General features: G+C 44.0%; 1 protein-coding gene across 2 annotated transcripts in view; it reads right to left on the bottom strand.

Annotated features, from left to right (window-relative positions):
* KLHL29 (kelch like family member 29) overlaps nucleotides 1–19,989 on the bottom strand; it is a 390,541-nt gene that overhangs the window by 28,007 nt on the left and 342,545 nt on the right. For both annotated transcript variants that reach the window (XM_066180004.1, XM_066180005.1), the window contains 3 exons: nucleotides 7,586–7,784; nucleotides 4,716–4,898; nucleotides 1,726–1,906 (listed from right to left, as the gene is read on the bottom strand). In XM_066180004.1, the coding sequence (XP_066036101.1) occupies nucleotides 1,726–1,906; nucleotides 4,716–4,898; nucleotides 7,586–7,784 (563 nt within the window). The remainder of the gene's footprint in view (nucleotides 1–1,725; nucleotides 1,907–4,715; nucleotides 4,899–7,585; nucleotides 7,785–19,989) is intronic.

Raw genomic sequence — 19,989 nt, 5'->3', positions numbered from 1 at the left:
AAATCTGCTCCTTTCCCACATCCAGGTCTCTTGGTGGGCTTGGTACAATGGAAAACCAGCAGTGCTGCTCTCACTGAGCCAAGCAGGGGCTGCCGAGGGCCTGAGTGTGACTTTGCAGCCTGCAATGTCATCTGTGGTGAGGGCTGGGGTGACTGAGATGAGAGGGAAGGAGAGGGGGGGCCTCTGCTTGATTTAAGGTTCATTCAACTGACCAATATTTTGGATGCTTTGATAAAGAGAGACTATGAAAATCAGAGCAGAGACAGGAACCAGGCCCAAGGAAAAGTGAAAAGAGATAATTTAACCAATGACAACTATCAAGACTCCTCAGTAGCATTCTTTCGCTGTTCATCTTTATCGAGAGATGGAATGAAACATCATCTCTTTCCTGGGCTCTTTCCTTCCTGTGTTCACAAAAATAGTTCTGCTAGTTAAAAAATTACTGACTTAAATTATGGGATGAATACCTTCAGATACCAGAAACAAATCTGCTGGAAAGGGTGAGATTTACTTCAGAGCAAGTCCTGTGGGCAGTGCCCACCTTAAGTTCTGGATGAAGGAGGGGAGCAGTGTTCACATGTTGCATTCACTGCTATGATTTATTATTCATTCTTTGCTGTCTGCATTTCCCTGATTTGCTGAGAGCATCATCACCAACCTTTTGAAAAATGTGCTGTTTTTTTCTTCCCCCAAAATTCTTCCTAATGACCTATCCCTATTTGTCTTGCCTGTTAAGGCAACTTTCACTGGAAAATGCCTGCTTCAAAATGTTACTGAAGAAGTATTCAAATTCAGCATTTAAAACTGACAAAAATGTTTTTCGTTGCCACATTCAGTTAGGAAAAAACATTTCCCAAATATGTTTCCCAATTAAGTGTTTGGGGAAGGCTAAGACTGTGTTGATATTTTTGGAATAGAATATTCTCATAAACTGCATTTCAAAGTGAATTCTATTTTTTAATGAACACATTGATAGAGATATAAAATCTATGGCTTTATTGAATGCCATGGGTGACAAGAAATTAGTTGATTTTGGAATTTTACTTGGTGAAAATATCTTTGTTGCACTTCTGCTCCTTCCTGTTTTTTTAAGTTCCATGTGAAAAAAATTATATCTGGAGTCTACTTGAAAAAAGAATTTTCCATTCTCTCCCATCTTTGTTCAGCCAGGAATTCAAAACTGTTTCCATTTATTGGTTGTTTTACTCTGAGCTTTGCAAGTCCCAGCCCCAGGCCAAGACCACCAAAGGGAGGAATTTCCAGCCAGGTCAAGGCTGAGGTGCTACACCAGGAAAACACATACAAGGAACTTACTTTGCTGTTGCTTTTTTTGGATTTAAAAGAAAAAAAAAAAAAGTACTATTGTGGTCTGTGAAGACTTTGATCAATACTAAATTGAAATGGAGTTTATTAGTTCATTTTATAACCTGGAAAAATGTCCAAAGAAGCTTAATTCCTCTCTTCACTCCCCTGAGCAAAGCAAGAAGCTGGCAACTTTCCTTTTTGGTTCTGAAACAATGCTTTCCACTGAAGCTTTTAAATGAAACCTAATCCTGCCCACTTTTCTACTTTCTTAGCTGTTCTAAAAGCTTATTTCAACACATACAGTTCATTTGACATGTCCTTTAAAAGGCAAACAGTCCTTTAGCATAGTATGAAGGAAAAGCTCCAGCAAACAGCATGTGTTCGTTTTTTTTTTTTAAGTTTTGGGTTGGTTTTCTTTACCTTTCCACATGGTCGACGTTGCCTGCCACACCGACCCCTCCAATGGTATAAATCTTCCCATCGTACACCAGACTGTTGTGTCGACACCTGGGGACTGTCATGCGGGACACGAGGTTCCAGTTATCGAGCAAGGACATGTAACACCAGACATCGGCCAGCGTGACACCCGACTCCATTCCGCCTGGCACCCAGGGCAGGCACGGGAGAGAAAAGGGAGAGTTATGTGAGATCCCTCAACAGCAGCAGCTCCACACACAGCAATCAAAGCCAGTTACAGAGAAAAAAACCTCTTCAAATGACATTTGACTAATTAAAATAAATCACCCTCAGTACTGAGCATCTGTTCTGATGATGCATATCTGTGTCATTTATTCATGCGCCCCAAAGGCTGGGTTTTTTTAATAAGATGACATGAAGAAATCAAGATGTCAGACTATGAGGGACACATACATAAGGGGATAGACCCCTCCCGGTGTTCATAAATAACTTCCAGTCTATTAAATTACAGCGACACTTGCAAGAAGGTGTGAGGAGGCTAAGTCTATCTTGGCTTGCGAGACACAGGCCAGCCTGAAACCTAAAATCCTTAATACAGTGATGGATTGAAGCAGCACATTATGTGCACAATAAAGTCACTGCTTGCACTGTAGGCTTAATTTCTAATTTTCAGGGACAAATTTCTTTTTTTTTTTTTTTCATTTGCAGATAAAAGACAGAACCAGCTGTACCAGTCCTGTAAAACAGTTCAAGATGATCTTGTGAAATATTTATACTGGTCACTTTTTAACTTCTGCTTGAAGCTTCCAAGGTAGCCACTTAGTGGGTGTCTTACTATGCTGTTTTGAAGCACAAAGAGGTGAAATGCTTTATTTGGGACCACACTAGGCCCATCAGTGGTCAAGCCAGGAAAATGAACTAGACACAGTTCCATGGTTTAATGAGAAAACCAGACTTCCTCCTTGGTATTTTGCTCTCCAGACCTATGCTATGCAGTGCAAGGTCCAGTACTTGGAGCTTATAGGAGGCCATTCTCACTTCTGTTGGTTACCATTCCCATTTTCCTGTGTCTTCCACATTTGAGCAAAGCAAAATATTATCTGACTGTCAGCTACATTTCCAGCTCTCCTTATTGCAGCCACCAAATACTATCCAGTCGCTCATCCAGATTCAAGGGAAAGAGCTGAAATGAGCTTTGAAATTAGGATTCTAAGCTTTTGTTACCAGGTATGGCACAGCCTAAAATGGTTGTATACATTGGAAAGCACCTCAGCTAAGAATAACTAAAAGCCAACATCTGACAAAAGCCTCCCCAGAAGACTTTTGCTCCAGCTGCTCTCAAGCATGGGCAAACAAGCATGGGGAAAAAAACATCAAGAAATAATTTCCAATCAATTCTTAGGGTCTCTATGCAGTATTAATGGAATTTAACACCACAGGCAGCAATTTACTGCAGAAAATGCACTGAGAGAGCTCGGCAAGGGAAAGGCAACAGCTGTAACCCCTTACTGGTACAGATGCCAGGTGCATCTGTGCTCCCAACGACATCCTCGGATCACACACATCCGCACCTCCCTGCCCAGCCTCCTCTTTTAATCATCCAGCCCCCACTCAGCTGCCATCAGAGCATCCTTGCATTGTCTGGTGGGAATTGCTTTTCCCTCTCTAGCCAAGCGGAGGTACCAACAGGCTGCAAAAATCCAGATACTGTGATGCTCAGGGCATGGTGTTGTCAGATACTTTGGGAGTTAAAGCCTTTTAAAGGAGTGTGGACTCAGTTTCACCAAAACTAAGAAGATTATAGGGCTAGTGACTACTGTCAGAAGGGAGATTTCAACAAGTACCAAACATGAATGCTCCTGTAAGCAAATACTTTAAGTGCAGGTCACATATTCAGCAGTTCAGTCTGTCTGTCTCAAATTCCATAACCTACCATTTAGATTCAACTACAGAGAGTATTTTAAATTGTGTTTCTATGGCAGTGAAACCTCTTTGCATGCTTGATGGTTGTCAGACCTATTTTCTTCATGTTGCAACTGCAAAATTTTGTTGTTGACTGCTCTGAGAGTACGTTAAAACTGCTTAGAATGGAGAATGATAAAAGCAGGGAAATCCCTCTCTCCCAACATCCTTCCCACTTCTCTTTTTTTTTCTTTTTTTTTTTTTTTTCCTTTTTGTCCACAGGAGCAGCTGGGTAAAATTTCGGCAGGTCCCACTTTGTCTGGGCTGCCTGTATTGTAACTTTTCTCCCAGCTCAGTAAATCTGGGGGGGTGAATGGATTGAGAACAGCTCTCTAGAGGAGGACTGGGAGATATTGGTGGACAAAAAATAGGAAATTACCCAGGCAGGGTGCACTTACAGCCCAGAAAGTCAGCTGTATCCTGGGCTGCATCAAAAGCAGCATGACCAGCTGGTCGAGAAGGTGATTCTCCCCACCTACTCTGCTCTCGTGAGACCCCAACTTGAGTACAGGGTTCAGCTCTGGGGTCCCCAGCACAAGAAGGACGTGGACCTGTTAAACTGAGTCCAGGGACAGGGTGTGAAAATGGTCAGAGGGCTGGAGCACCTCTCCTATGCAGACAGGCTGAGAGATCTGGGGTTGTTCATCCTGGAGAAGAAAAAGGTCTGGGGAGACCTTACTGCAACCTTTCAATACTTGAAGGGGGGTTTTAAGAAAGACGGGAAGAGGCTTTTTATCAAGGCCTGCAGTGACAGGATCAGATGTAAGAGCTTTAAAGTGAAAGAAGGTTTAGCTTGAACATAAGAAAGAAATTTCTTCCATTGAGGGTGGTGAGTCCCTGGCACAGGTTTCCCTGTGGCTGCCCCTGGATCCCTGGAAGTGATCAAGGCCAGGTTGAACAGGGTTTTGGAGCAACCTGGTCTAGTGGAAGGTTCCCTGCCCATGGCAGGGGGGTTGGATTAGGTGACCTTTAAAGATCCTTTCGAATCCAAACCCTTCTGTGGTTCTGTTTCTATGGAATCTGCTGCTTACCTGAGAGATAGATGTTGTCTCCAGCACTGACCACGCTGAAAAACTCTCGATCATAGAAGGGCAGGCTGGCCAATGGGTACCACTTGTTGTTTTGAGGATTTAAGCAAGTGACTGCTGTTAAAGCACGTTGGTTCATGCCAATCATCTGGCGACCACCAACTAAAACTATTACCTCGGCTACTCCTAGGATTCAAGTAAGAAAAATAGTATTATAAAAACGTGGCATCTCTCAACCAGGAAGGAACCCATCCAAAAATATTCATCAGTCAGGGAAATTTCAGTGTATCATACATAAATCTGTTTCAGAGTCTGCAATCAAACCACGAGGGGTGAGAAAAAACAGAAATGTGTGTGTAGGGGGAGCAGTGGGTGAGGAATGACACTATGAACACTCCTGGGAACTAGGGAGGGAGAATGCCATCTGGGCAAAACTTGTGGGGAAAGAAACAAAAAGGCAGTTCCACGTAAAGAGGTCCGTTCATTTCAACAGTCTTTGAGTGAGACTTGCGGGTAGCAAATTTCTCTTCCATTGAAGAAAATGGGCATTTTGTCTAGGATTGTGGAGCTTGGTCATTATCCAGGAAAAGCATGTTTGGACTTTAACCTAAAGAAAGTCTTCTCACGTTAAAAGCTAATGTCTGGAGAAAGTGAAGCTACAGTTGTGGATCTTCATCCTGATATTCTTTCTGCATGCACTGTATTAATAAATAATTTTCTGGTGGACTATTTTTTTGGTTTTTTTTTTCTTTTTTTTTTCCCAGAGAAAGCAGATTTTCCAGACCCAGATAATATGTGCTCAAGTCACAGATCTTGGTCTTGGTCTACCAGGTACTAGGAAACATGATGGAGATGGCTCCAGCCTTAATATAGTTATTAACTGAGCTTTATCTGTGCTTGAACAGTTTCCCCAAGCCTGTAACATGCAAGGTATCCAGAAAGCCAAACTCTCTGTTCATGCAAGACTTTCAAGTGCATATCTCTGAGGCTTTATTCCCATTTCACAGCCACAGCTGAGTCATATCTGATCTCTGTATTACTCCAAACTCCTCTCCAGACTCATTCCCACAGAGATGGGTCACAGCATAACCCATGGATGTTTCCTGACTCCATCCAAGAGTCAGATGCTGGGGATGGTTTGGATTTGGCATTTAGCTGAAGTGTTAAAAACCCTTTTGCAGCACTTGGAAGCCCCTGTGCAATGTGGTGCCAGGAGAGGTAGGCTCAGAAGAAGGACCAGGAGGCCACAAGCTGGAAGGAATTGCCATTTCACGAGCTGTCTCCTGACTGGAGCCATTGCTGTGATGTGTTACTGTTCCCAGCCCATGGACAAGTGTGCACAGGTGCAGGGCAGAAGTGAGACTGCCAGCAAGAGGGATTAGGAGCAGCAGCAGAGAGAAACGCGTCTGCAGAGTAATGGATTATCGTCATTCTTCATTAGCATTTTCAAAAAATATATTTGTGTCATTCAAGCAAGGTTACTCTCTTAAAAGTTATTAGGATAAAGTGCTGTATGGTTTTAAATAAATATTTCTCAGTAACAAGAGATCATTATTTTTGTGCCATACCAGAAAATCTAATCACCTGTGCAAGACATAACTTGATTATAATCAATGACCTCGAGAGGGTATGTGACATGCAGCAGCGAGTCCACAAAGGGTGTTTAGAGATCCTTTGTGCCTCCATGAATGCTGTTGATATGCAAAATAACATGATTCTATATAATTAGACTCTGACCTAAAAAACTATAATCACCCTCCTTTACCCTGAGAGAATCACTTTTCCCTCATCAACAAGCTTCTGGAAATGGATCACATTACACCTACAATTTTATATACATAAAATAAGCACTTTTCAAAAATCCCTTTAAACATCACACCATTAGTCGTCTTCAATGAAAGACTTTTTAGGGTAGATTGTTATTGAAAGTCCTCTACACTTCATCCTTCTGAAAGGTGCCTTGATGAGGCAGTCTCCCGAAGCTGCAAATGCCGTGGTTTGATATGCCATCTCCGTGCCACATTAGCATCAGTGGCAATGACAGAAAGTTTTGTCTGGCTTTCTGTTATACTTATGGGAGGCAGAAGTACAGGCAGCATGTTAAAACAATTCACCTGCTTCATCAGACTCCTTCTTGGATGCAGTTTTCCTACCTGCTATCTGCACTCTCTGTTCAGTGAATATTTAGGATATTTCTCACATCACCATGATTTGGGCTCAGCTGACAAGGTGAGCACTTAGGGTTTTTCCATGCATTTTTCCAAAAAGGAAAAATGGGTGTGAAACTCTTTAAGAAGACTCAGTTCTTCACAGCTGCTGAGTTTTAAAAAGGGAATATGTTATGTGTGATCCATTTGTTCTGGAGGCATTAAACAGCCTGATCTGGTACTCATCAGTATAAAAATACTATATTTACACCAGTTTCACCATATAAAAATATACTTTCAAATGGCTGTGAAAGTGAAGGTGTTTGATGAATATTAGACAGATCCTCCCCACAAGAGGCTCCATGGCAAAAAATCAAATTATTCACCTATTTCTGCAACTAGAGAAACTGAGGCAAAGAGGGCAAGGGGCTCTCTGTCAGGACAACAAAGAAACATTACAGTCTCTGATGAAGATAATAGTTCCTCAAATTTTTAGGCTCCTTTTAAATCCCAGTTCAGGAGCACATATCTGAACACCCGTGTCCACGCCATTGGGAAAGGCTCCTAAATTCTGAAAGAAAGTAACAACGGAAAACAGAGATTGAAATATCGCCAGGTTCTGCGAAGGAGCCAAGAGAAGGAGCTATGTTCTGTTTCCTGTCCGAGGACATGTCCAGGAAATGTGGAACCAGGGGACGGATGTTGTTGAAGGACATTTTGCTTTACCTGCAGAGAGCCTGGGGCGGGTCCTGGGTGTCTGCATCTCCTGGCGGGCGTGTGGCAGCATGTGGTAACGTTTGGCTTCGTTCACCAGATCCCGGCAAGCCTCTGAAGACTTTATCAACTCCTCATTGTCCACAACATTCAGCAGATAGCTGGGATGGATGAAGGGGAGCCTCACCACTGCCAGCAGCTCTGCAGCATACTATGAGGGGGAGAAACAATAACACAAGCAGACCTCATGTCAGAGTTCAGCCACTTGGTATCTCTGTCTCCTTGTCTGTAAACCATCCCCTGACATCCAGCCTGGAAAGACACCTGTCGTGGGTGCTGCATACAAGCCCTGCCTAGTGAATGGGTGGAACAGAGACAATGCAGCCCTCAGAGCTCCCTGGCCCAGGCTGGGTTTGGTCCCAGAGACTAAAAGTAATCTTCAAACGGTGGTAACTCCTGTTATACAGCACTGTATGGAGGAATTTTTGGAAATAAAAGCTCATTCTTAACTCAGGCTGAATGGAACACCTTGTGCAGTGGAGACATGGAGTGAGCATTTGAATTATCTGAATTAACCATGAAATCTGAGTGTGGTTGTTGCATTGTAATAAAACCCCCAAACAAGGCTTTTCTGGCACTATAAATGTGAAACAGGAGTCAGTAAATAGGGTTGATTTCAACAATTGCAGTAGAACCTGAATGATGTCAACCAATTGCTAAAAATCTTTCAATTAGTAGAGTTTATTTGTTGGTGAAACAAATTATGTAGCTCCAGCTTTTAGGGAAGTCTGACTCCAGAGGGTGCTATAGAAATACTAACAGTAAGTTTCATCTTCTAAACAAATACATTAAACTTCAGAGGGTAAAGGACACCTGGGCAAATGAAGCTGTCTGTCACCAAACACAGCTTAAAGGAGAACAAAACCCCAAGGGAGAAAACCGCAATCGAAAAAGCAGGAGTCCATCCCCAGATTATTCTATTTATATATAGTTGGGTATATCACAACACTGCATGAGAATACAGTGAAAAGCAGAATAATGGGAAAACACAAAACTCCAGAAGCAAGGCACACAAACAGGATGCAAACTAAGGGTGAGCAGCAAGGAAAGATAATCATCTGTTGCAATAAATATTCATACAGCGGCAGCATCCAAAGATCCCAACTGGGATGGAGGCCAGGATGCAAATAAATATTCCTGAGGTCCATACTGGTCCCAAGAAACTCTGGGTGCCAGCAGCATCTGCTGGCCTGCAGATGTCTCTGGTCTTCCAGAAGCCACTTGGCTCTTTACTTTCTTTTTCAGCAGCATGCCTGTCCCTGCAGTGTGTGAGAGCCAAGTCACAGCAGGAACAGGAGCAGCAGCAGGAGCAGGAGCAGGAATGGGAATGGAACAGGGGCATAGTGAGAAGGGAGGGTAGGGATATGGCCTGAACTAGGTAATGGGCTGGCCAAGCAGGTGAAGGATGCAGTGACACCTGCAAATGCTTCTAAGGCTGCCTCTTTTCCCCACCCAAACTGAAGAAGCTTAATTTAGAAGAAAAACAAAGGATGTCTCCTCCAAATTCACACTGATGGCTCTCCAGAGCCATATCAGCATGGAACAAGCTCTGCCAAAACAAAAATGCAACAGCCTGTGGAGAACCGAGCCCCTCATGTGCCTGCAGATCTGTGGCCCAAGGAGATGAAGGGTCTCATGCTGACTTCCAGTTCCCAGCTTATCAGCTCTCCTCAACATTACAGCCGACAAGTTTAGGTACAGCCTAAAGACTTGAAGCCTGGCCACTCTGCAATTGTTTGGGGACAAAAAGTTGTTTGGTGATGCAAAAGGGACAGAAAAGTGACAGTGCTTCTTTTCTGGGAAAAAAACTCCCATGAGCAGTATGTTCCTGACTCCTCACTGTTACCTCTAGTGTGGCACAGAGCCGAGTAGGGCTTGAGATCACTTCATCAACCTCAAAACATAAGAGAAGACACTCCTGCTGAAATCCATTTCTGAGGGTGCTTTCTAGGAGGTACAACGGCTGCTCCTTCCCCGGAGCCACAAATGTCAGGCACTTGGCTGCAGATATCTTAATGTCATTACCTTGTAAGAGAGGAAGCAGTGGACATATGGCAGTGGGTGGCAAAGCTCTGACTTCAGGAAGTGCTTTTTTTAAGAAGGTTGGAGGCGTTTAACCTTACACGGGAGCCAAGACGAAACGTGGCATCGGGACAGGGGAATAATGCGGAGAGAGGGTACAGTGCGGATGAGTGAGACAATCCCACGGGGGAGGTTAATTCCCACTACAGGCTGCTCAGGAAGCAGTACGAGTTGCTAAAGAGCAGTTTAAATGAAGTTGAAAAACATGTGGAGTATTACACAGGAGCCAGCACCTTCCTTTGGTGTGGTGGGACACGCTGGAGCCGCCCCTGACAGTCCCAGGGATGATCTGCTCTGGAAGCAGCCACAACACAAAGTGGTGCCAAACACCAGCACAGACAGGTGTGCTACTGCATGGGGGGACATGGCGTTCCACTTACCACCATGTCCAAACGCTGACTGCCAATAAGCACTGGGAGAACAGCTCCCTTCTCCCAGGGATGGGACAATTCCCATGGGCCCGGTGGAGTTACTGCCTCCACTTCCCACTTTTCCCTGAATAAGTGGGGCAGCACTGCTCCCTGAGCACAGTGAGCTCTCCCTCTCGCTCGCCCACCTCGCTTTAATTAGATAAGCGAGAAAATGTGATTCTGTTTCTCCCCTGGATTCCCCCCCTCCTTTCTCTCCTCTTTTGTCTGAGCTCGTGGCTTATTTTGAAGGGGAATAATAATTAGAACATGTTGCTCCCTTTCATCAGCTTGAAAGTTGATGTCACATATCAAAACCGATGTCACTTTTCACTCTTATTCTTCCCTTTGCTCAAACAGCTACAGAAAGCCGGCTCTGTGTGCGTGTCTGTGTGTGCACGACCACACACAGCCACGACTCGGGCTTGGTGCTGAGAGCATCAAGGGTACATAGAATTGCAGTGTTTTTCACCAAGGGATTTAAGGAGTACGAACCATGGCAGCATCTCCACAAGACAGGAGAAGCTTTTATAAAGCAACCTCTTTTCACACCAGCTCTTTTAAGCACTATAGTCAAGGGTGAATTTCATTTAGCCTCACTGATTTAAGAATATTCAAGTGATTTAGGCAATCAGCAGCCTTCTTCTTTTGGATTCTCCCTTATGAAGACTTCCCAGCTCTGTTAGCTATGATTGTACTAAATATCCTGTTACTATTATCCTTTTCATTTAAGACTGGAATAAGCACCATAAAGCATTTCAACCTCCTTACCACCTGTTATTTGCTCTCCATTCTCTCTTGTCTTTCCGTTGTGCCTTACACAGCTACGAAACATCTACTGCACCTACTGACGTTACCAGTTATCGCTAAAGCAGCAGAATACATGCACAGGGCACATTGCCAAATTCATCCACCTTGGGTCCCTGGAGTTGTGCTTTGTGCCTGTAACCCTGAGGATGTTTTCTCCTCCCTGCTTGGCTGCAGGTGCTGGCTGGACAAGTAGAAATATTTCTCAGGTCTTTGTTGGGAATCACTTATGACTAATCTACAGCCTGCATCACACGCCAGGGTGAAGGAGAGAATATTAATACGCCCTCTGGGCTGGAAGGTAGGAGTTACCAACTCATAAACATGTAGGACCACACCTCAGGCTCCTTGAGAATGGACACCATAATGCAAAAATCTAAATATTTATTGCTTAAAATGCTAGGGAAGTTTTTGAACACCATCAGGACTGGTTTTTTTTCAGGTGATATGAACCTCAGTGTAGCTCCTGTTGGGTGAAGGGAGCTGCTCAGGCTTTGCACCAGCAGAAGATCTCATCCACAAAGTCCTTGCTGAGTGATGCTGCCGAATACCCTGAGAATGGCCAGGGTAATTGCAGGGGCTGCAGAATTCACTGCTGCCACATGAGCAAAGTCTTTGTGGACAGTCACTGGGGACACAGGAGAGCAGAGGTTTCTAAGAGATGCTATTTGTCCTGCTTCAAGGCACGTCTTTCAGTGATTTTTCACTGATTTCAGTGGCTGAACAGAAAGCAGAATCTTCCACCAGTTTGCAATCACAAGTGTGTCTCATATGAAACAGGGAGAGAAAAATCTTATCTTTTCCTAATTAACTAAACATTTCCAGGGAGAGATTCAGCTCTAGATTCATACACCTAAATGGGTTCATATAAGCCAAGTATTTACTTGTCAGCCAGACACGTGTAAACTCATGTTATAATTAAGAGAGATTTAGTCAACACACTTAAAAGTCCCCAGAGCAATGTGAGCTGAGAGGATGCACTGAGCACCAGGGGAAGCAGAGAATATCAATATCCCCTTCTGGACCAGAACTGTGAGCCATCAGCTCCTCAGAAATGGAGTGTGTTACTCAGACCACGGCACACTAAGATGTCTACAACCATATGTCAATCCAAACTGAAGGGCAGTTAATTCTACTCTCTGGCGGGAATTCTTGTATCTGTTTGTCCTGGGTGTGATCAGAAGGTTGTGATCATGCTATGAGGAAACCCAAGTGTTACCACTGCGTCAGTATTGACTCCAAGGAATATGTGATCAACATGACCAGCTATACCTTGAAGCTGATCCTTTCAAGCCTTTCCCTAATAATCTATTCACACACGTTACACCCATCTCATTAAGCAGGCCAGAGCTTTAGCAAATGAGACTACAAAAGTCTCTAATATGTTTGTTTTTATTCCTAACTGGTAGTTTGAGTGAGAACATTTATTTTGCTAAACTTTTTATGACATTTCTTCTCCTACTGATTACATCAGTATTATGAATGCTTGCTTGCAAGTGGGCTTTGTTCTGGCATCTTCACAGCCTCAGTTACAAAACCGACTTCACTATCACATTAAAAAATAATCTTTTTATTCTCAAATCTCTAATCCAGTAAAATCCTCACAAGTATTCTCCAAAAGTACTCTCATTGTACAGGAGTACATTGCACAGACTTGGCCCACAACAGCATGCAGTTAGGTTTTAAAGGAAGTATGTCTGCTGCTACAGAGCCGTATTTTCTGCTCCTTAACTGCTCTACTGGAAGGCTCTCAAAATTTCTAACATTTTTGAAGTAATGCCCAAAGAGGTCAAAATAATGTTTCCCTTAATGCCTTATAATTCATCTGTCTCTCTAGTTTACTGTTCTCCCTACAAAGGCCCCTTTGTACTTTCTGCCTAGAGAAACAGGCTTCAGCTAGAAATACAAATACAGAAGGTAGATTATCCACATTACGGTAGGGTTTTGCTCCAATAAACTGCTGTTTCAGCCCTTTGTGCATAATTGCAAGAGTTTTCAAAACATTAAGGAGTAGGAATATATTTGATTCACATTGAATGAGATTTATGTTGTCTCACAGGAACCCTGGGTTCAGACTCGCCTCACATCATGCACTGTCCCAGAGAACAAGAACCTTCTTGGATGGAGGAAGCCATCAGGGACAGTTCTGAAGCAGAACCAAGTCCCCACTGCATTAGACTCCTCCAAATGAGAACAGGACACTCTAATTAAAAAACACCTGGCTGTGGCCAGGTAACAAACTGCCCAGTGACTGGTGCTGATGGTGGTGGCTGGGGATGTGGCTTAGTGGCCATGTCAGCTGGCATGCTGGAAAGGTGACATGAGTGGTCCCTCCCTACCACCACCTCCAGCCCAAACCAGGCTTACCCCACAGCTTACCCGACCCGACATTTAAAATACTGCCATCTCCAAGTTTCCAAATGCAAGTCCAGCAGGGAATTGGCTGCTTTGGGGAAGGCAAAGTTGTTGTTGCACTGTTTTGCCATTCTCAGAAATAAGCCTTTTTTTGGCTAGATTTTCCCAATGCTGCCCTGCTACTTGGTAATGAGGGGACTTGCTTTGATATATCTAACCCCTGGGTATTACAAAGACACACTGTGTTTCCAGTAAACTCCTGCACATTCCTACACCCAAGGTCATATCCAAACCCAACTAAGCTTTCTGCTGCGCTTGGAGTACTTAACTAATCACCCACATTGACTTCTTGGAATTGCAATGCTGCCTTCAGATTAAACCCAAAGGCTTGGTAGCATGTCAGCCAACAGCCTCCTAATATCATGAGATAAACATGCGGCAGAAAATCTGGTTTGCAGGCACTGGGTTCAGCTGGTGGCTCGGTGGCAGGATGCCACGTGCATAAATCTCATGCCCAGCAAGAAGGAAAGAGCAGCCCCTCTGTCTTCCTGCAATCAGGTTCCAACGTGACATCTTTATGGCAGCACAGCTGACTAAACACTGTAATGTCACCAGCGAGCGGCTGTCCTGTTCTCCGAGCTGTTTGCAAAGCAGCTCTCGGGTCGGTATTTCCAGCAGTAATATGATGAGAGGCTTTTAAATGCACAGGAAGATAAATCATTGATCTATCATACTTGGAATCTGCCTGATACTAAGGATTAAAAAAAGCCTCGCTCTTACCATGCATTCTCTAGCTTGCTGACTAAACTCTACGAAATAACCCCTCGAAGTTCTCCCAAAGGGTACCAGGGTTAAGTGGTGTTTCTTTTGCTTATGGGCAGTTACCTATTCAAACACAGCAAAAAATGCACCTCAAAAGCACACTGCCTACAACAAAACAGCCGCAGCTTCTCAGGAGCTTCATAGAACCAAATAAACTCCTGATGCCTTCATCCCTACAAGACACTGGCATGTGAATCCATGTGCCATCACTCTCTAAAATGCTTCTTGACTATAATATAAAAAGATTTTGTTTCTGGACGTTGGTTTTGAATGCTGGGGCCACATGGAGCACAAGGCAAGGGAGCACTTATAAGGAGCTGCTTGTGGATGTGGGTCTTTGTAAGGCCGTTGCTTCAGCAACAGCAAAGAAAGATTTTGTAAAAAAAAATAGGAAAATGTGTCAGAAAAGCCACAAATGAAGAGACTGATCAGACTGAGAGACAAGGGAGCTCCTCAAACCAATTAAAACTTCTGAGAAAAAATTCTGTAGATTTTTTGTCAAGGGTGTCCCTTTAAAAAAACTTAAAAGTTCAGTAGAGAGGGAATTTCAGGAACTGCTAATGTCACCTGCATCCTCTTTTTTATTTAATGCAGTTTCTTCCTCCAATATATAGCTAAGGGCATGTTCCTGCACTGATTCCATTCGTGCTGCTGCCTTTTCTTCTCCCTCTGAAAGCCCGTATGGGAGCTGAGTGTCTGCAAAAGCTTCATTCAAATTGGAGCTCTTTGAGCAGCCCATCCCCGGGAAATCACAGGGGTTACCGCTCATCCCTTGCGTTTTTCACTTTCAGAGAAATTGAAGCTTCTTGTACTTTCATTATGGCATCTTTCTGCATTTGTCTGCTCTTCCCACAAATGGATTTCAAAGCACCAGGGTAGTGTGGGCTTTTCAAAGAAGGCTAATTGAACCGTTACAGAGTGTTAGTGCCTAATTCACTTAGGCTCCCTTGGAAGCATCCTTTTTCACATTTATTCCAACACTCTTTCCTGAAACTTTATGCCCTTGAGTACATTGATTGATCAATTAATTTCTTATTAAGATGAACTAAGCAATTTGTACATGCTGGTATTGGGTATCAGTTTCTATCATTACCTCCTTGTCATTGCAGAGCAGAGTTGGAATTGTCACTGTTACCTGTCAGATTCCCCATTTTCTTGAAGGAAACTGCTCTTCTGCATGGAGGCTCTTTAAAAAGTGCCTGAGAGATAAGGGATCTTCCATGTGCTCTCTCACAGTCACCAACCCTTTCTCCTCTGTAGCATCTTGCCTTCAAACTGCCACTCTCTGTCACTGCCAAAATATAGCTCATGGGCATTTGTAGCTTTTTTGACATAAATCCTCTTCTCCTTCTCTCCATCACTTTTCCTTTCCCTCACTGACAGATACAGGGCTTACAGGTGGGCTTTGTGTTTGCTTAGTGTTAGACTAATTTGCTTAGTGTTAGACTAATTTGCCAAGCCTCAAATTGATCCCAGTGGTCCTTACTGTTGTTATTCCCATGCATCCTTCCAGGCAACCCCTTCCTCGGGGCTTCAAACACTTGTAGACATTTATCCCTCTTTAGCTGTCATTAGGCCAAGTCATGCATATTCACATCTTTTAATCTTTTTTTTTTCTCACATCAGTTCCTTCAGTCTTTTAATCATTTGTGTAGCTCTTCTCTAAATTACCTCAAATTTGTCTACGCGTCTCTGGTTCTCAGACACCATGAAGATGCCGTTTAGATAAATCTGCCTCTGAGGACTCAAGTTCATAAAAAGCTTGTTAATGCCTTTATGGTGGAGACATTTTGTATTGCTGCTGGACACCATGATTTTAAAGGTTTGGAAAAAGGGCACATGATGATTTCCTTGCAGAATGAAACGAAAGGTGGCTGACATTCAGCTGAACCTCTTGTCCTTCATTCATCACTGCAGTATCTGCCTCTCTTCTAGCACTTCTCTGGGCAACTTGTCAAAATGTTTGCCCTCTCCTCATGTCTTGCCCCTCCTCAGGGTGAGTGGGAAGCTTTATGCAATGGGGACTCTTGTTTTCCCAGGCTTTCTGTCATTAATAAACATTTTTTTTTAATGCAGAGAAAACATACAACTTTGGACTTGGAAGAGAAAGTGGGAATCTTTCCAGTGAGCTTTGGTATGTCTATGGTTTGCACAGGCAGCAAATTGCTACAGATCCAGCAACTTCCCATCTTTCCCATCCCATGTGGACGCTGGGCACGACTGCAGCTCTGAGCAGCTTTGGCAGTTGTCTGTACCTGTGGACAGTGTAGCTCATTATCCACTGAATTCTCCCAACAGCCCTCATCACTTCCCTCCAGCTTATAGGGTAAGAAATGGGGGTAAAAAGGTGAAACAACCTGTCCAAGGCCATGCAGAGAGCTGGGGGATGTGCTCAGGTGAAGACTGCGTGGGGCCTGGCAGAAATCTTTCCTTGTTTGGGTAGCTCAGACCATGTTGGTTTCAGACAGCAAAGCCTCCATTATGCAATATATTTTTTGCATGAGTTTGCTGGAGTTGTAATAAGCTTATCAAGGAGATAACTGTTAGGATACACCCTACAATCTTGTCCATCACTCAGGAAGAGAAATAAATAGGAAAAAAGAGTAGATTCAGCTTTCCCGGATGTGTCAGTCAAATGCAGGCTCTGCACTCAGTGACAGTTATCAGAAGGACTCCTGCAACCAGTGCTCTGGGTCCACTGGCACAGGATATGTCCTACTAGTCCTGACCTCACCTCACAGGCTGCTTTTTCGGGCCAGACCAGTTTTAAACTGCACTACCAGCAGCACTAAACCAGCTTCATAAACATTACCGTATCAGCTGGGGCACTGCTCCAACACACTGGGGGATACAATTATTTACCAAAACCTGGTTTAACACATCACTCTCTGAACTGCCTCTTTGTCTTATGCAGATGATCAGCAACCCTTAAAGCACTGCTGTTCTTTCTTTGTAACAAGGCTCAGGTGGCTGTCTTTTGTCAGAGCACTTTTATGAGCACTGTTCATATGAGCACAATGTGCACAATTAAACATCAGCCAGAACGCAGCATTTCAATTTGCCTTCCAAGAAAATCCTGCTTCCTTCCCTTGTCACTGCCCTCCAGCCTGGTTGGAAAAAATTAACAGAAGCAGAAACAGTCAGACATCTGAATAAAAGCGTTTAGAATGGCAGAGAAGAGCAGGTAGACGGCAAACAACGCCCTTCCAGGAGAACAGGAGGCTCTGTTGAAAATCTCCTTCCCAGAGGCTTTCAGCAGGGGATCAGGCAGGAGGGGAGGCAGTGATGGATAAGTTGTTGTAAGAGCACGGCATGAGACTGCAGTGGGGAACACAAGTGGTGAAATTTACTGTCCCCAGGCACTGCAGAGTGACACAAAGCCATTACAGCACAAGGAGTTCTGGAGGGCTGCAGCTGCCCTGGGGGCAGAGGGTGCTGATTCATAGAGAAGCTCCTCTCCCGGGGATGTCTCTGCTGAGAGAGCCCCTGCCAGACTTGCCAGGGAAGATGGACATGCAGGTGAGATGAAGAGCACAGCCCTTTCCCTGCTTGTGCCAGACCTCCACCTTTGGGAGAATCACCAATGCAGGACTTGGAAGAAGCTGCCAAAGAGGCATTTTAGTGTCCTGCCATTGGAGCTACTGAAAATAAAAACGTGACAATACAGCCTGAACTGTCAAGGTAAAGGGAGATGGGGAGACTATGAAGAAAGGGGTTCTGGAAATCCACGCCCTGAAGAATTTAACTGCCAGCACTACTTCTGGGAGAGAGAAATAAAACCAGACAGGTCACCTGAGGAGGGCAGTAGAGCTGGAATGATGTCTTGGGACTGCTGCAATTCATGGCATCCATCAACCCTTTTAAGACACCCCAACAGTCTTGGTGCCCTCCACCCCAGCGAGTCTAAAGGCAGCTCATAGAATCTATCTAAAACTGTGAATTAAATAAAAAAATCCATGCAGGGCTCCTGCAGGAAGGTTCATTCTGAGTTCAATATTGCCATGGTTGCCCAGTTCTCCAAAGCTCTGAGCAGACTGTGCATCTCACAGGAGCTTTGGCAGCTCTTGGCATGGTGGACTGTGCTGCACACCATGTGGAAATTTTTATTCATCATCATCTTCATTAGAAATAAGCTTATTTAGGTCTATCTTCCCTCCCATCCACCATGGAAGCTATTTGTTCCCAGGCTCTGAAAATGCAGAATTCGTTATTGTAAAGATGGTACTTTTCATGGTAAGTGTGAACTCCTACTTTTAAAAAATAAGTACCTATTTAACTAAGAGCTTTATAATAGATCAAGCAGTGCACAGAGTACTAAGAAAAGTGAGAGCTACTATTTAAATAAACTAGCTTATGGTAGGATTGGGCAGGAAAATAGTTTCTTCTTGGTATCTTTAATAGTAATTTATTCAAAACCCTTATCTCTGGATAAATACAAATTAAAAATTAAAAGCTCCTGTAAAGTAGTGCATGAAACCAAAGCACCACAGAGAAATTTGGAGAAGCAAATAAAACTGCCATCATAAACTACAAAAGCACTGCAGAACCAGGACAGAGGAGAAGGAAACTTAGGAATAATAATTTAAAAAAAACCCCCAAAAAAACAGAAAAGCAACTCAACTGCAACACAAAAGGAAGAGAGGAGGGGATGGCAGTAGCAGCAGCAAGAAAAACCACCACTTAAAAAACCAAATTCACAACATTGCCTCAGCAGGATGCAGAAGGAAATATTTAAAACTGCAGTTTTGAGAACATAACCCAGACTGTCTGGTGAGAGACAACTTCTGTTGGCACCAGGCAAACAGGCTCCTGCCACAGAGTTCCCAAACTCCAGCCCCTGGGAATAGTCCCTGAGGTCGTGTTAAGTTCAGAGTGGCACAGAGCCATCGAACTTCAAGCGCTCAGGCAAACACTCTGTAACACAGTGTGTTTTTCAAGGCCAGTGAGAACCAGAAAGGCCAAAAAGTGGATTTCAGTAATCCGTGATACTGTGTGAACGTTTTAGGCAATAATAACGTTGGGCAATGCTAAATGGCACTGCTGCCACATGGAGAAGGTGGTCAGAGCATGGGGCAGGTCCCCAGCACAGGACTGTCCTGCTGAGCCACAGCTCCCAGGCACACAGGGCAGGAACAAAGCCCTGCGGGCTGCAGGCTCTGGCAGGAGCTCAGCTGGTGAAGCAGCACAGGCAGCAAGGCTTGGCCTGGCATGCAGTACCCCACTGTCCTTAATGCCCTTATCCAACAGCCTGGGGAGAGCAGGAATTCCTATTTCTCCCACTTCAGAGGCGAGGTGTGGAATTGCAGCTGCTCTGGATCACATCCAATGACACATTTAACATCCAACTGCGTGTTTAGGTTCACATTTCAGTCAAGAAGGCACAGACTATCATGATGTGGGATGGCATCAACAACATAGCCAAACGCCTCCCTGAGACACAGTGTGTTCCATGAGCAACTGTCTACCTTAAAACTGCCAAAACTGGGACTGGGGGTCAACAGAAACAACTCTCCAAAGGAGGGGCAAACAATCTTCCCCTTACAGGGTCTGTGCAAAGAACTGGCCAACAAATGGAGAGCTTTGGGGTTCAGACAAGAGAGTTGACTCATGGCAAGCAGCATGTTTTTAGATATTATCAGGGATGACTTCTGGGCCCAAGGACTACCACGAGCCTCCAGTCATTGCTTCTAGCATTATCTGGAGACAGCACCAGGCAAAGTTAACAGACTCAGTTTCTTTAGACAAGAGCAGACTGCATAACTTATTTGGTTGAGGAAAGGCTAACTCTAATAAATATATAAAACCCAAGGGATTATCTAAGCAGCCAATAAAGATACAGAATCTTTATTTTATGAACTGGCGTTATACTCATTCAGTATGTGG

Source organism: Chamaea fasciata, unplaced genomic scaffold (assembly GCF_029207755.1).
Source record: "Chamaea fasciata isolate MVZ Bird 193981 ecotype frontalis unplaced genomic scaffold, bChaFas1.0.hap1 SCAF_3, whole genome shotgun sequence".
Taxonomy (NCBI): domain Eukaryota; kingdom Metazoa; phylum Chordata; class Aves; order Passeriformes; family Sylviidae; genus Chamaea; species Chamaea fasciata.
Note: the sequence above shows the minus strand (reverse complement) of the source record. Positions and strands in the feature narration are given on the sequence as shown.